The 17,617-nt window shown below is 43.2% G+C and overlaps 1 protein-coding gene across 2 annotated transcripts in view; it reads left to right on the forward strand.

The window, feature by feature from the left end:
* The window catches only part of glcci1a (glucocorticoid induced 1a), a 56,252-nt gene extending 47,342 nt beyond the window's left edge, over positions 1-8,910 (forward strand). Inside the window, exons 6-10 of one of the 2 annotated variants that reach the window (XM_063185411.1) lie at positions 826-1,048; positions 2,931-2,999; positions 5,242-5,362; positions 5,718-5,886; positions 7,694-8,910. In XM_063185411.1, coding sequence (XP_063041481.1) covers positions 826-1,048; positions 2,931-2,999; positions 5,242-5,362; positions 5,718-5,886; positions 7,694-7,837 — 726 coding nt within the window. In that variant the 3' untranslated portion in view covers positions 7,838-8,910. The remainder of the gene's footprint in view (positions 1-825; positions 1,049-2,930; positions 3,000-5,241; positions 5,363-5,717; positions 5,887-7,693) is intronic. The other variant, XM_063185412.1, reaches the window with a different exon arrangement.
* The last annotated feature ends 8,707 nt before the right edge of the window (positions 8,911-17,617 follow it).

A 17,617-nucleotide genomic window follows, 5' to 3' on the forward strand; every position in this document is an offset into this window, starting at 1 on the left:
CCTCTTCTCTTCTCTCGTCTGGTCCCCTTGCCTCTTCTCTTCTCTTCTCTTCTCTTCTCTTCTCTTCTCTTCTCTTCTCTTCTCTTCTCTTCTCTTCTCTTCTCTTCTCTTCTCTTCTCTTATTCCCCCAGCAACAAGTCAAACAGTGGTAGCCCTGCCCCAACACACACACACACACACACACACACACACACACACCCTTTCTCTCTCCTCCTCACCTCTCTTCTTTAGGCTGTAGAGGTGTTGGATGGCTGCTGAGCTCCGATCTCCCTTTGAAGGAGCAGCAGTTGTAGCGTGGACACCCACATTCTTTCTCTCTCTCTCTCTCTCTCTCTTTCACACACACACACCCTATCTCTCTTCTCCTCCTCTCTCCTCTCCGCAGGCTCTGTAGGTGCCGGATTTTTGCCGGGCCCCTTCACCGTTCCCCCCTCAGCAGTGTTCCTCCCTCTTCTCTCCTCCTCTCTCTCTTTCCTGTCTCTCTCCTCCTCTCTCTCTCTCTCTCTCGCCTCCTCTCCTCTGTTCATCCCTTTTTCCTCAGGCTCTGGAGGTACCTGATGGTCTCCGGGCCCCGTTTCCCTCCTCAGTAGTATTGACACCCATACACACACATACACTCATGATCTCTCCTCTCTCTCTCTCCTCCTTTCCTCTCTTCATCCCTTCTTCTTTAGGCTCTGGAGGTGCCTGATGGTCGCCGGGCCCCGTTTCCCGCCCCAGCAGCGTAGCAGCAGCAGTCGTAGCGTGGACACACATACACTCATCACCTTTCCTCCTTTCTCCTCTCTCTCTCCTCCTTTCCTCTGTTCGTCCCCTCTTCTTCAGGCTCTGGAGGTGCCTGACGGTCGCCGGGCCCCGTTCCCCCCCCAGAATCGTAGCAGCAGCAGCCGTAGCGTGGACACCCAGACCCCCTCGGTCCCCGGGCGCTCCTCCAGCTGCTCCTCCCTCTCCCCCTGCCCCTCCCCGGCCTGCTGCCCCCAAGGCGGCCAGCGCTCCCGCGGAGGCAGCCCCTACTCCACCGACGAGCTGCTGGAGGACCGGGACAAAGGTAAGGAGGTGCACACATGCACATGCACATACTGACACACACACACACACACACACACACACACACACACACACACACACACACACACACACACATACACACACATCAGCATGGATAGACGCAGGTTTCAACAGTGGCTGTCCCTACTCCACGGATGAGCTATTGAACAGGGATAAGAAACGCACATGCACATGCACATACTCAAGACACACAGACAAACACATACACAGGCACGGATACACACAGGCTTGCAGTTGCTCGAAAATAGGGATAAAGGTACATACGGTAAAGAGACACACCCATATGTTCATTTGTATCCATTTTAGTTATATTTAGTTTAGTAACAAACAAAAATTGATAGTTACAAAATTATGGCAAATTAGTAGGCTGTTGCATTCATAGTAGACAGCACACTGGCACATCCAATCCACACGGGGCGCCGACTAACCTCTGGGTCTCAGGGCCTATTAGTATCAGAGGTCAAAGTGTCACACGGAGGGTGGGGGGTGGTGGAGGGGTGGCCTGCGGCTAGCAGTGGAGCTAGCATCATTATTACGTTATTACATAACACTTCGCTAACACTTTCAGCCAATGTGATTTACCGCTATTTGACAGTGTATTAGTTACAGTCCCTGGGCACTGAAGCCATGGATGGAGGTGTAGGGAGATGTCAGGGTCGGATTCGAACCTGCAACCCTCTGATCCTACATTACGTTAGACTTGCTTTCCATTACACTTAGCTGACACATTTTCCCAAAGCGACCTACAGTTATTTTACAGGGTATTGGTTACAGTCCCATCTAAAGCTGTGCGTCTCGTTCTTGATTGTGATTGGCTGATATGGCGTTCCAAGCGTTAGTAAATCAACTGTAAACTAACAGCATTCCAAATGAAGATTCTATGAGCGTCCAAATTAGGCGCTTCGACAGAGAAGCGTTTAACTTGGTTGCTAGAATCTGGTGCAGTTGGGATAGGGAGAATTCAGGAAGAGCACATCTTTGCACTGTCTGGTTGGGGTGTAAGCATGATGCAAATACGATTCTGTGACCCATTCTGTGACCCATCACTCATACATCTCGCCTCGCTGAGTTTTTGTAGCATACTTGTGTCTGGCAGTGCGATGAACGTGCGCACTGGCCAGTGGTGTTGCTGTGCTAACCAATCACTTCCTGAAATGACCGATGCGAGGGGAATTAATTGTTATTACAGCACGTTTTAAGAAATCTTATCAGCGATTCATTTCATCAGTTGGATAAGCAATAAGCCACTTGAGTTTGTGGGTTTGTATTTGATGAATAATGGCTAAGGGGAGTTTTACAGCACTCTGCTTCATGTCATGCTCCAACTAACTCAGCTGTTATAAATCAAACACAAACCCACAGCCTCTCGTGGCTTATTGCTTAATGGAGCAATTGTGGGGTTAAGTGCCTTGCTCGAGGGCTCTTCAGCCATGGATGGAGGTGTAGGGAGAGGTCAGTGTGGGTTTCGAACCTGCAACCCTCTGACATTATATTATATTACACTTACATTACATTATACTTAGCTGACGCTTTTATCCAAAATCGACTTAGTTATTTTACAGGGTATTGGTTACAGTCCCTAGAGCAATTGTGGAGTTAAATGCCCTGCTTCAAGGGCACGTCAGCCATGGTTGGAGGTGTAGGGAGAGGTCAGGGTGGGATTCGAACCTGCAACCCTCTGATCTTGAGACCACCTCCCTAAACATTGGTCCACGGCTGCCCACACAGAGTGGAGTCGAGTGTTGTGTAAGACTTTCTGTGGCCTGCTGCCGAGTTGCGTGGCCTGCTAAGGGCTTGTTGTTTTTGGATTTTCGTTATTTTGCTTATTGTTTGGGGTTGTCCCCACCACGGTGGACCTGGAGGAGAGCCAGTCTGGAGAAGGCTCAGGGGACTGTGCTGGCCCGTCTACGGTTCGCTTGCAGAGGCCGGAGGTAGGTGGTGGCCCCGCACACGCATCCATCATTAGCCGTCTTACACGCCGACGCTCACGTTAACTGCATACATTTAGCGTTATTGTGTTCGAGGGGGATATTTAGCTTTCTTAACACAAATGAAAAGGCTGAATGGCTTGTGACTCGTGAGAATCACCACCCACAGTGGCTGGTATGCAGGGGCGGACAAACTGGATTGAGAAAGTTCAAGCCCTGCCAGATATTCCTTCTACCTGTGCTGCTAACACAGGTGATTTCATTTATTAGCTCATCAACCTCGCAGAAGAGGTGTGGTTAGAGATGCTCCAATCAGCTTATTTACAATATATTACATTGCTTTTTAACTAAGGCGACTTACTGTTATTATCGGTACAGGGTATTGGTTACAGTCCCTGGAGCAATGGGGGGTTTTGTGCCTTGCTCAAGGGCACCTCTGCCATGGAGTGAGATGGAGAGTGGAAGGGTGGGATTTATACCTACAACCCTCTGATCTAAAGCCCATCTTCTTAACCACTAGGCCATTGACCCCAGCTTATTTGGGCTCAATCACTGATATCTGATCACCAAAATCATGATCTGCCGATCACAGAACGAATGGGAATTATTTTCTAGCCTTAAAAAGAAGAAGAGGAGATTGCTGTATTGGGTCAATTATTTGAAGAAAAATCAGGTGCTCTTCGGAAAGGACATGAGAAACTTCAGTACTTAGTGATTGACTATTCTCAAGATGTGAAAACCCAAACAATAGTCTCCCTGTTGAAGGTGGTAGTCTTAAGGATCCGAGGCACTCTGATTTTGGTGAAAAAAGTTAAAAATGCTTAATTTTAATGGATAACGCCTACGCGTTTCGACTGCATATCAGTCTTCATCAGGGCAAAATTTCCTAGCCTTTTCCTCTGCACCATTTGTGGAAATTAAACAAGCTATTAATTATAGTCTAATTTTCAAAGACTATAATTTACATATGCAGCCTTTTAAGTTGGTATTCATCTTTTAAATGTAATTGTAAATGTATTTACCATTCTATCTTTAGACTGTAAATGTATTTGGTAATTATTCAATATAGCCCAATGTGAAACGGATCATTGCAGAAAATGATCATTCATTTAAAGGTGGTTGTGCAGGTTGACCATCAGTGATGATTAATAGTTATTTAAAACAGTCACAATACCATTGAAAAATTCTCTGAAATGTTGTTGGAGTCAATGTAGTAACGTTTATTTTTTGACAGAATTTAGTGATGTTACATTCGGGAATCCCCCTCATCAGGGAGGCTGCACAGCTACAGAATCTTTGATCTGCAGTCCCCAACATGATGTCATGCTCTGCTTTACGGCTAAATAATTACTGCCACTTTTTCATATAATATTAGGTTTTGTGGTACCCAACCAATTCAAATATGATGGATAATAGCTTAAATGTATACTACTAACATGAAAGTGGTTAAAAAAAAAAAAAACCTTAAACCTTCACTGAAACTGAAAAGTTTGAAACCCAAATTAGGATAGCCTACCCTACATTCAAGGAACAAAAAACGTATCACTTGTAGTGAGCAGGTAACATGACACCCCTAAAACGTGGCGTGCATCTGTGAGAAAAGCCCTTACTTCTCCCTCCGTCACTGTCCAGGTCTGGTCCGATCTCTCTTTCTCGCCCTCATTTTTGCCCGAAAAGGTGTTTCAGCTACTAAAATGTAACCAGTTGGCTGTCGATAGTAATTAGCACTTTGAAAACAATAACGTCGTAGACATTCTTGTACTGATGACAATGTCGTGCCAAAGACCATATGATAAGTTACCTAACTGACAAATCGTAAATCTCTAGTTGTGGTAATGGGGATCAGATGGTTCACTGAATTGGCAGGAGCAAACATGTGGTAGGCTTCTTCCCTTTTTGAACATGGGATGTCCGCCCCTGTGCGTGTGCGCGTGTGTGTGTGTGTGTGTGTGCGCGCGCGCGAGTGTCTCCCCCCAGTGGACAGTGGCAGTAGCTCTCCTCTGCCCAAGTTCGCCTCGCCTAAGCCCAACACACACACACACACACACACACACACACACACACACACACACACACACACACACACACACACACACACACACACACACACACACAGTAATGTAATTGCGTCTGCAGTGGACATTGGCAGTTAGCCCTCTTCGCCCAAGCCCAACAACACAGACACACACACACACACACACACACACACACACCCTAATGTATTTTGACAATTCTTTCTCCACAGTGGACAGTGGCAGTAGTTCTCCTCTGCCCAAGTTTGCCTCCTCGCCCAAGCCCAACAACAGCTACATGTTCAAGAGGGAACCTCCAGAGGGCTGTGAGAAGATCAAGGTCTTCGAAGAGAGGTGCGTGTGCGTGTGCGTGTGCGTGTGTGTGTGTGTGTGTCATTCCTATGCAGTCTTGCTAGGTTATGGATCTTGGAGGGCATACTTAAACCCTATGGGGTGGACCAGGTCGGGATTCAACTCTTACGTACTTGTACATTTCAAATCTCATGTGTTAAATGTTGCAACCATACAAATACATTTCATATACAAATGCATTTCCCCCCCTATATTACAAAACTAGACATTCCAACACCCCTTTTATCATACAAATGTGCATTTACAGATGTGCAAGTGCTTCTTGTTCACAGAAACGAGCAAAAAAGTTAACATTGGTGAATGTCTGACATCACCTCCTGTGATCTTCCACCTGCAGCTCCCGGCCAACCAGTGCGGTGCCTCTGTTCTCCTGCCCCGACAAGAACAAGGTCAACTTCATCCCCACAGGCTCCGCCTTCTGCCCCGTCCGCCTCCAACCAGAGCGCAGGGATCGAGAGGGGGAGGAGATCGAGGAGCCGGGCCCTAGCAATCAACTGCCCACCCAGGTCTCTTCTCTATTGTCTTTATATTTTTCGAGGTGTACTATGTAGGATTGTGGCCAGAGGAGGTATTTCAACTCTGCTACACACTGAAACGGTGCAGCCTATTGACAAATTTGATCTTTCTATTAGGGGTGGAACGGTTCACAAAATTGACGGTTCGGTTTATATCACGATATCAAGGTCACGGTTTTCGGTTCTCTACGGTTCTTTTTTTAATAGTTCATTATAATGGTGCACTGGGAATATTAAACCATATTTATATAACTGCAATTATAAAGTGATGATGCACAAGTTGAATCAGCTGTCGTCAGGTGATGTGCGCTCTCTGAGCATTCCAAATGCCCTCTTTCAAGTGGCTAATAGAATCTGGCTTATCACTAAATATCCTAGATATGGTTTGTATAGGCTTAAAATGTGTCATTTAATTGTGTCATCCTCTGATTGGTCTTATATGCTAATGTGTTAATCAGAGAGACTGGATAAGATACTCCTAGAATCTCTGTTTTACATTTTTCTGGGCAGTACATGAATTGCGGTTTGCCATGGACTGCATTTCACGGTTCGGTATGGTGTGTGAATTGTACGGTTTCGGTTTTCGGTGCGGTTTGTACCATCCCTACTTTCTATGGGTTCGTACAATGTAATACACTAATGTTTACTAGAATGATCAAAGTTTTGCAGCTAAAAATATCTATTTCTGGAAATTCAAATTGGTTGACATGGAAATGATCCATCTTCTCATGTATGAAAATTGCAATTTTCTCAGTCATAGTGAATACTGGTGGTAAGTTAAAAAGGTAGCATTTCTGAATGGGCAGCATGAATTCTGGAAAGAGACAGTGCACCTTTAAAAAATGAAATACCTAGCCTGCAATGTCATGAACATCACCTGAACATTTGGTCTGTGGTTTTTGAGTCATTTCAGAGATAATGTAATCTAAAAGTTGTAGTGAGTTGTAATAACACAGTAATAGAGGAGTATTAGAGAAGAGTACCCTACCTGACATTCTACCCAAAATGGTAATTCTAATGCTAAATTGGGCAGAGCGTCAGGCTAGCCAGGCCGTGCCCTCCTAGTGACGCAACACCATCAGCGTTGCCTCTAGTCGGGCCAGGAGCAATACAAATATGGTTTCTGAGCTACAAAAAAATCGGGATCTCCTCCCCCTTTGTCGGGAAGCAAACAACCAGTAGCAAACCAAGGGAGGCGGGTCAACCATGTTGTTTGATAAATGTTAATTGTTATTCTCTTGGTCAGACTATCCCTGGATCTCAAATAGTGCACTTGTGCACTTCAATGTTCATGTTTCAGTGCGTATTGCGTATTAGTTGCGCACTGAAACATAGTCCTTGAAGTGCACAAGTGAGCCATTTGAGATCCAGGGCAAGTCTCGAAGAGATTTGAAAGTCGATGATAATCAGGCTAATCAGAGGCGGACTGCGCAGGATAAACTTGGTTACATTAGCTTGCATTGCTCGTATCAGCTATGTTAGCTTATTACTGTAATCTCTAGCTAATACTTCTTCTGGAAGGATTATACCACAATGCAGCAATAGGTGTATAGATCATTATGTTTTACAAGCACAAAATGAGAGGAGCTAGCTCCAGAGCTAACTTTTTTCGAATGTTACAATGTGGACACCTGTGGCTTATAAAGAGATGCGGCCTATATATGTACTTTTTTTTCTTCCTTGATTTGAGTGGGTGGGGCTTATATTTGGGTGCTGATTATAGAAGGACAGGAATTATTTATCTAAACGTACCTCTTCCTTCCTCTTCCTCTTCCTCTTCATCCCCCCCTCCCCTCAGGTCTCCACCAGTACCAGCACAGAGGAGGACGCGCAGTTTGGGCAGTTTGCGCAGTTTGATGCCGAGCAAGCCCCGCCCACCGCCGAGGATTGCCCCCCCTCCCCGTCCTCTCCCTCACAGCAGCACAGCCTGGCCCTCAGCTAGACCCCCCCACGCTCAGAGCTGGCCTCTGGCGTCCCTTATCTCTCTTCTCTCTCTCACACACACACACATGCGCACACACACACAAACACACACACAGCTAGTTCGCCTCACCTGTCCACCCGCCGAGCCCCATGCGCCCGGGGGCTGACCCTGCCCCCCTCCCCCTCTGTCTGCATGGCATAACAGCTACAACGTCCTGAACAAAATCTCCTTGATGACAAGGGACATACACATATACGCATATAATACACGCACATATTTACATGCACACTCTCTCTGAGACTTTTACCACACCTTTTATGTTGCTAGTGTAATTTATAAAGCACTGTTAGCAGGGACGAATGCCGCGTGTGCGTGCGTACCGTGCGTGTGCCGTGAAGTGATGCTTTGCGCAAGAAGAAGAGGATGGCGAATGTTGTTGGAGGATTTTAAAAGTTGACAAAGGAGGAATGCAGGAGGTCCACAGACTGAAGATATGCAAACTCAGCAGTTGACACTTTGTTTGTTTGTTTTCATTTTCATTGTTTTTATTTGTTTGTTTCCTGTCGCCATGGGAACTCCCTACGGTCCCTTCTCCCTAGCTCGTCCCTGTGACATCATGGCACTTCAAATGTAGTGCCTCCAGTCACGTCACAACCACCACCACCACCACCCCCAGAGGCTTGCAACAATACCAAAGCCAGCATATGACATCACTGTTTGATTTCAACCAATTACAATCATTTGCTTTACAAGACACTGCAGTCAGACAACAATTGTGGATGTGCACGTTTGATGGAAGCGTTTGTGTGTGAGTGCGCATGTGCGTGCGCCCTTAAATTATATCTGTTTGCTGGTTATGAGCTTACACAAAGTGGACTATTGCGTTGGTTGTGCATATGTGGTTATGGTGGGATGGGATGGCTTCTGAGCAAAGAGAGTGTGCGCGTGTGTGAAAGAGAGAGAGAGAGAGAGTGTGTATGTGTGAGGGGGGCATGCTTCCGACTACGCTAGTATGTATAAGAGTCAACTCTGTGTCGTTCCGTTTCAGCTGCCACAGCACACATTAGCTCTCGCCGCTCTCTCTATGAATATGAATATAATTTTAAAGATATAGAATCTATACGGATTAAAAAAAAACACGCAAGCTTGTTTGCCCTGAAAACCCTTGTATTGCTGTGCTATGTATGGAAGGGAAAAAAGGCTGTACTTTTTGAAGATTATGTTTACAATCTATCGAGGTTGTGTTTCTAAAAAATGTCTTTAAAAACAGTTATTGTAGAAAAAAAAATACACTTAAGTGTAAAAAATGTGAAAAAGATCCTTAGGGACGTACCAAAAAAAAGAAATCTCATATTCACAAAAAAAATCTGTACTTTCTGGCAATTTGATTGCAATGCGTCTTAGAGCCACCAGGGGCCACCACTGTCACCAGATGACGACTCAACCCAGCTTAACCCAACATCACACAAACACACACACACACACACACACACACACACACACACACACACACACACACACACACACACACACACACACACGACCATCATCCGTGTGCCACTCGGGAGTTGTGACCTCAGGTATCTTAAGATGAACTCGTCCAGTAGCGAATTCTGATGGCCCCAGACCAGGCCATACAGTTTCTTCTGATCTTGTGTGCTCATATGGAGAAGCCATTCATTCCCCCTCTCTGTCAATGCCTGTCCTGTTGTTTTTATACATCGTCACACTTCTATCTCTGTTAATGTCTTGTTCCCTATTCACTTCTTAAAGGGGGATGCCACTATCTTGGGGCTTAATACAGTTAAAATCGTTGGCCAGGGTTTATAAAGGTGGTAAAGTGTCTTATTTTTCATGTAAGCCGTTGTCTTGCTTTAAGACAAGTTAAAAGAGGGAATATGTCGCTAAGCTAGTGAAAGTCAATGGATCCATGTAGCATGCTACAATGCTACACGGATACATTGACTTTCACTAGATTAGCGACATATTCCCTCTTTAAACTTGTCTTAAAGCAAGACAACGCTTAACATGAAAAATAAAACACTTAAACACCGTTATAAACCCCAGCCAACGATTTTAACTGTATTAAACACCAAAATAGTGGCATACCCCTTTAAGTTTCATTCCATGGTCAGCCATTTCCTATCTCGCATTTCACATGAGCGAGAGAGTGTTTCATGTGCAATGCATACACATGATCAACGTGTGTGTGTGTTTGTGATCCATAGGTGCGTGATCTATGCCTACAGGTGTGTGTATGCGTGCGTGTGTGTGTGTGTGTGTGTGTGTGAGAGAGAGAGATTTACATGTTAGTTATTACTGTAGGTGAATGTTTCTGTGGCCACACACATCACAACATTCCAATCTCCACCAAATGTTGGGTATCTTGACAATCAAGTCTTCATAAACCCTACCCACATCCAATCTGACCCCACCCACCCCCTCCTCTCTTGTCATCCTCCACTCCACTCCTTCCTCCATTCCTCTGTTTGCTACTTTCATCCTTGATCATCTTTATATCTCGCTGTTCTTTTTCTCTTCTCTTCTCTTCTCTTCTCTTCTCTTCTCTTCTCTTCTCTTCTCTTCTCTTCTCCATACCGCTCCTTTCCTGTTCTCTTGTCTTTTCTTCTCTTCTCCATTCCTCTGTCTCTTCTCATCTTTCCTCCTTTTTCCACCCCTCCTCCTACAGTACTCTTTTCTCCTTTTCCCATTCAGTCACCAGGAGGAGTTCTCTCCTTCCCCCTCCCTCCCAGAGAGAGTACAAGTCAAGTGGCCGAGCAGATACTCAGACCAAAGCACCGCAACACTCCCCAGGAGGCCCAGAACACACACACACACACACACACACACACACACACACACACACACACACACACACACACACACAGACACACACTCACATTCAAAAGAATGGCTTAAGGAACAATGCAGCCTTACGTTTTTAGTTTGTTTCATTTTTTTTGTGAAATCTCCTGCACCTTATTGATACAAACAGTTTATGGAGGAACGTTGCTTTTGTTTGCAATAATAATCCATGTTGTTAAGTGGGCTGTGTGTCCGTTAAGTGGGCTGTGTGTCCGTGTGTAGTGGAGCTCTGACCATACAGTACGAACATGAAGAGGAAAGTTGTTTGTTTGTCAGCCTGTGTTTACTTGTTTGTTTATCTTTGTTTGCATCAGCCACACCGCTGATGTCAATGTGGGTCTACACGGACCACCTGACGTAGCCATTCCATCGGGCCATTCCAGGTTCTGTATAAGCCAATTTCAACCCAGTTCTGGTCCACACACACAAACACGTCCAAGACCCCGAATCCCCATTTCCATTCGATCACCCAATACTGGCAATAAATCTAGGACTTTTACTGTACAACCACTAGAATAAATGCGTGTGTGTGTGCGTGCGTGTGTGTGTATGTGTGGATGACACTGACTGTTCAAACAAAATGAGACTGAGTGATCGCAAACCCTTTTCTGTAGGCTAAATCTCACCCTGGGCAAGCAAAATAAAAATTTAAAAAAGGAAGTGACATCATGCCCCTGCCCACCTACTTCCTGTTACGAGAGCTGCCCTCTGCTGTGGACAATCCCTAGCAATCCAAAAACACACATACACTCTGACCTGTTAACAGTTGTGTGTTCATTTCTTGACACATTTGAAGGTAGAGTATGTCATTTTTTTAAGTAGTGAACTTGCAGAAATTATGCTGCCCATTCACAAATGTGATTATTTTTCACCACCATCTATTTGTAAATATTCTTCATGGTTGGGAAAATTACTCTGTTAGAGAACAGTAAATGTCAATTTATTAATTGGCAAATAGTCATGGAATGAGTTTGGGAATGGGCAGCATAGTTGCAGTGCCTACAAATCCACAATCCTACATACTCTACCTTTTAACGTGCACTCTCAGATGTTTTTCTGACCGCACACAGTAATGAAAAAAAAAACAGACTCCCTACAGTAAGCTTTTTAAGAGTGAGATACAGTACGTGAACAATACGTGCACACGCTCCAAGTTGTGTTGAGTCCTTGGAGTATCGGAACACACTTGCAGCCAAAAGGGTGGCATGGCATATGTCGTCTTTGTTATTTTTAACAACACACACATACAGACTTAAATTGTGATGTTTTTGTGTTTGTGATGAAGACACATTCCCAAACTGTGAGAACACTCCCATCCCAAAAGGTGTTTGTAACACATAATAGTCTTAAGTTGCAAAAGTGGTGTGTGGGTGTGAAAGATACACACACTCTCCTGGTATGCAAACCAACCTTCTTCCTCCTGACCTTTCCTGATATCTAGCCTTGGTGTCCCCCGCCTTTGTGGAAAAAAAAAAATGGTGAAGTTTCCCTGCTGACAACCAGCAGAGTGACATCTGGGATTTCTCCAGTCAACATCGCTATTGCAAATGAGAGAATGACCTTTGAGTTGCGGTTTGGTGCAATATTGAATTAAGAACTTTTGGCCATCTGTGATGTGGAGCCATAGACCACAGGAAAGGACGGGAGGACGCTGTTTGACTTGTACCCATCGCCACGAGGGTGCTGTGTGTCCGTGTCATGTGCTCTGCCCCCGAATGAGTGGCATGTCCAGATAATATCTAAGCCTCGTCCCTCTCACCGTGAGTGACATTGCCCGATAACTCTTTAACGAAACCCTTCCTTTGTCCTCTCTTGTCCTGTTTGTACATAAAGAGTTGGTCCACTGGTCGGGTTCTGGTCACTGTGTTAGCTCAAGACATTCAATAACGCACTCTGTCTTCTCTTCTCTTCTCTTCTCTTCTCTTCTCTTCTCTTCTCTTCTCTTCTCTTCTCTTCTCTTCTCTTCTCTCTCTCTCTCTCTCTCTCTCTCTCTCTCTCTCTCTCTCTCTCTCTCTCTCCTTGATATGAGCTGAGAGCTGGTCACTTTGTTTGTTTGGTATTTTTCAAACATGGATCTATTGTGTCTTATTTAAATAAAGTTATTAGCAGAGAACTAAGCTCTTGTGTGCCCCTAGTGTTTGTGTGTGTGGGGGGGGCTATGTCATAGCATTGCTATTACATTATTGAAAGTCTTAGCCTCTTTGTACAGATAGATTTGCCACATAAGCAGAGTTTGACGTTTGCATCCAATATTAATAGGCATAATAATGTATTACAAAAATATAATAGGATTCATATTTATTTCATACTTAAGTCAAGTCAGCTTTTATTGTCAGTTTCTTCTAGGGATGCACCGATACACATTTTTTCACTTCCGATCCGATCCCGATATCTAAATTTGGATATCTGCCGATACCGATACTACTCCGATCCAATACCAAAACCTCATATATGCATGAATTTCAACTTGAGGTAGGCTCAAGATGACTATTTGGTCAGAAAAGGAAGTCAAAAGAACAGGAAACGAATTCATAAGTAAAAGTATCAAGTAAAAAAGTAACAATCCCATCCTAAAAACTAATATGCAAGTGTTATGACTTCAAATTAACATTACACCTGGCTCAATATCAGTCCTGGGAAAATTCCGATACTTTGGGAAAATTCCGATCCGATCCGATCTCTGAAAATATGTTGATATCTGAACCCGATACTGATACACCGATACCGATATCCCATCCCTAGTTTCTTCATATGCACAGGTCATACAAGGAAATTGAAATTAGGTTTCTCTCTATACCATGAAAGGACATAAACATACACAGGACTGACATTTAAGAACTGACATCAAAGTGCAAGACAGGACAAGTAACAGTGATGAACCAATAACAGTAAAGTGATAAAGCAATAAAAAAAACTGGTGACATTGGTGAGTGACAGTGATAATCAGTAACAATAAAGTGATGGAGTAATAAATAACAATCTAAACAACATTTAATATTGAACATTTAGCATGCATTTTAATCAAAACGTTCAAAAAAATATCAGCACATTTAAATGTTTAAAGGACGACTAATAGAAAACCATTCTTGCATATTATGTGCACCATTATTCAAAACCCATGAACCTGAATCATTAATTAAGTAACGGATCGTGAGACTGCTATGGTGCTCGCCTGTGTGTCAGTCAACATGAATCTGTGAGTAGACCTAGGACTAGCTGTAGCTTCGTCGACCTACTGACCTAGTGTGTCAGATACAAATCTCCGTGTGACATGGTCTACTCTTTTGGTGCTACTGGCTATTCCAGACTGTTTAGAAACCCCATGTTGCTACGTGTCTTTTGAGGTCGAGCGTAATTACAATCTAACTGTGTTACAATGTAGCTGTGATATTCATGCCAACAGCCAAAATGTCGGGGGGCAGATTTGGTATAAGAGCTATGTGTTTCACTCCATGTCTGTGGACGGTGTCCTATATTTTATACAGTGGTGTTGTGCTTGGAAGTTTGCTTGGTAGTGGAGACGTGAGGAAAGCTAATAAGCTAGCCCTGTAGTTGCTGCAGAACTCCTGCTGTTAGACTTTCTACTATTTCATTGAAATTGAAAACATTTCTTTGCAAACTGTTCGCCGTCTTGGATAATGAACACTATGCACTCTATAACACAAAGAGATTGTACATACCCCAACTCCGGTGAAGTTGGGATGTTTGGTAAACAGTGAATAAAATCAAAATGCTATCATTTTCAAAACATTCAATCTATTCATTAGATGGAGAATAGTGAAAAGACAACATATTAAGTGTTAAAACCGAGAAAAAATATTGTTTTGGGGGACATATGTACTCATTTCTAATTTGATAAATCCAACACGTCTCAAATAAGTTGGGACGGGGATCAGTGAAATTTAGTAAACATCCAAATAAGATAAAACAACAAAGAAGAACATTTGAAAATGAATTGTACTGACGGACAATATAGGCGTCCAGGTATAAGATCATCACAGAGAGGCTGAGTCACACAGAATTAAAGATGCAAAGGGAATAATTACCATAGTTATTACATACATTTTTGAATTCCCTTTGATTTACCACGATTGAGTGTATATAAGACATATTTTTGTTACTAAAATCATTGTATAGGTTCATGACATCATGAAATATATATTGGCTGTAGTCTCACTCTAATTCCTGGAGTGCTAGAGCTATTGAAAATTGACCATATTAAGAATGCTTAATGCGTGCAAATGATACAGGGGTGTAACATTCTCCTAAGCACCTGAGCTCACTTGAAATAAACCCAGAAGACATGGGCAACTGTCCTTTGCTTACAGAAGTCAGCAGAAGTTGTAGAAGTCCATTCTTTTTGACAATAATAGAGCATTGCACATCCTGTGCTACAGTGAAAATGGACCATCCAACTTGTGTTAGTGCTAGCTTCAAAAGTCAGCCTCCGTGATGGCATGCGGGTGCAGTAGTGCATTGGTTAAGATGTTCTCACTCATCTGTAGAGTTAAATACAGTGCTGAATGGTATAAATGGGTTTTAAACAGCATGAAAAGCCACTCATGCATTATATTTTGAAGGGAGATCTTCGATTACTGCCACATAGTAAGGTCAAATTGCATTCTCTACTATGTTTTAACAGTTTGGCTCCATCATAAGGACCAGCAGGTGATAAAATGGTGGGCTTTTGGTCAAGACCTGTCACACTGTAAGCACTACAGAAAGGAAAACATTGCAAAACATGACAAGGAATACACCCACCATTTAAGCTGGTGAAATCATGTCCAAGATAGGAATTAACACTGTTTTTTATATAAAATCATCTCATCGGTTAATGTATTTAACTGTTAAGTGTTGTCTTTTGTTTTGTTTTTAGTCTTCCTCGACATTTGCTGCCATTTATTGTCCCCGTCCCAACTCTTTTGAGACGTGTTGGATTTATCAAATTAGAAATGAGTACATATGTCCCCCAAAACAATATTTTTTCTCGGTTTTAACACTTAATATGTTGTCTTTTCACTATTCTCCTTCTAATGAATAGATTGAATGTTTTGAAAATGATAGCATTTTGATTTTATTCACTGTTTACCAAACGTCCCAACTTCACCGGAGTTGGGGTTTGTATATTTGAACTATAACATCACTATCGTATCCGCACTCAAATTTCACAGCTCCCACAGTGTGCACAGATCCAGTTAGCCAAGGCGCTACTAATGACCCGGTGTGCGTTCCATTCCCCACACTGTGCACTGTGTACTGAGATGCAGTGCACTTCCCACCCTCAACTTAAAGGGGGATTCATACTTGGCGTGACTGGTGTAAGTCTCCTTCATACTTCACTCGCGACCTCACTCGCGACCTCACTCGCGCCATCACGTGACCCAAAATGACGTCACACGCCGTGGCGCGAGTTGCCGTGTCGAGACGTCGTGCACCCCACATTTTTTGTAACATGTCGTGCGCCACCAGCGACCATGCAGGTAGGCAGACAAAGCAGGAGTTGCGAAGAGAGGCTACAACTACTGTAGGCTACTACAGAATGGATCCCGCACCATTTTGAGGATAATAAAATGTCATAGAGAGTTATTGTATCTTCTCTCTTAAATGTTGTTCAGTGAAACAATTGTTTACTTTGTTCAGAAGCACGTTGTGTTCGGCGATATATTTAAAAATTCTGCCGCCAGAACAATGCTCTCACATGGTCTTGGAATGATCTGGCAATGTAGGCTACAACAAAAAAATACATGTTTCAATGTGGTAAGTCACAAGTCAGACGTTCAGTAGCCCTACAGCAGCCGTGTTTGGCTTTCTATTTTATACATCCGTAGAACTCACGCTGCCGTTTCTCTCATGAACAGCAGAGGGCACTTCCGACAATGCGAGCGAAAGCCTTCTGAAGTATGAATAGTCTGTCGCAAGTGATGACGTCATTAATGGTTCTCGCGCCACACGCGACAAAATGCGCACGTGAAGTATGCAGAGCCCTTTAACGGCAAATAAGTGCAGATATTTTGGCTGACAAAAGTGCATGGATTGAGACGTAGGGCACTGGTAATTTTTCATCTTCTGACATCAATTCCGGCTCGTGTTTGTTTTTGTGGGGCGGGACTGAGAGTGTTGAAAAACGGTAAAAAAAAAACGTTTACAAACAGTCCTTACTATACTGAACAAAACAACTTCTGTACATTAGAGTTCTCTTTCTGGACACATGAAAACACGTTTGAAACCATGTAAACTTATAGTTTTCTATTAGAGTCGTCCTTTAACATTTATATTTTGCCATTTCCTTGACTTAATGACATTACATGGTTCAGTCACCAAGGGGGGTATGTACTGTATGTACAAACTATGTATATAAAAGTTTCATGGCTCAAGTAGACCAGCCTGTTGGCCGATCTTCATTACAGTTTTTCATCGATTGCTTCCACACAATTTCTGGTACTTCACACAGAATTCTAGAAATATCTCACCCATTTCCCAACTCCCCTAACCAATGTCACTGAACAATAAACACAATTCCTTCTTTACACTCATATTTCAGTTTTAAAACACACTCTTTTCAAACCACTACACACAATTATCTGGATTACACACAATTTTCATGAAGGAAATCCCTGGTTGTCGCATTGAACACACTGTTATTCAAAATACTAAAATCAACCGCCATACTATGTTCACTTCCTCATCACCTCTTCTCTCTTCAATCTGAAATCATCACCCCATAAGGACACACATTGCATGTGATATTGATGAAAGCATGAGTGGATGCAGTGAGAAAACACATTTGTTTAGTTTTTGAACTCCAAAATATGTTATACAGGAGATCACTTTCATGTGGTTACCCAATATTTTACAATAAATTAGTGGATTTTTTCAAATGTCAGAAAAATATGTAAGATATACACACTAGTGTACTCCAAGTCTAAAAATAAT

This window comes from Engraulis encrasicolus, chromosome 20 (assembly GCF_034702125.1).
Source record: "Engraulis encrasicolus isolate BLACKSEA-1 chromosome 20, IST_EnEncr_1.0, whole genome shotgun sequence".
Classification (NCBI taxonomy): Eukaryota; Metazoa; Chordata; class Actinopteri; order Clupeiformes; family Engraulidae; genus Engraulis; species Engraulis encrasicolus.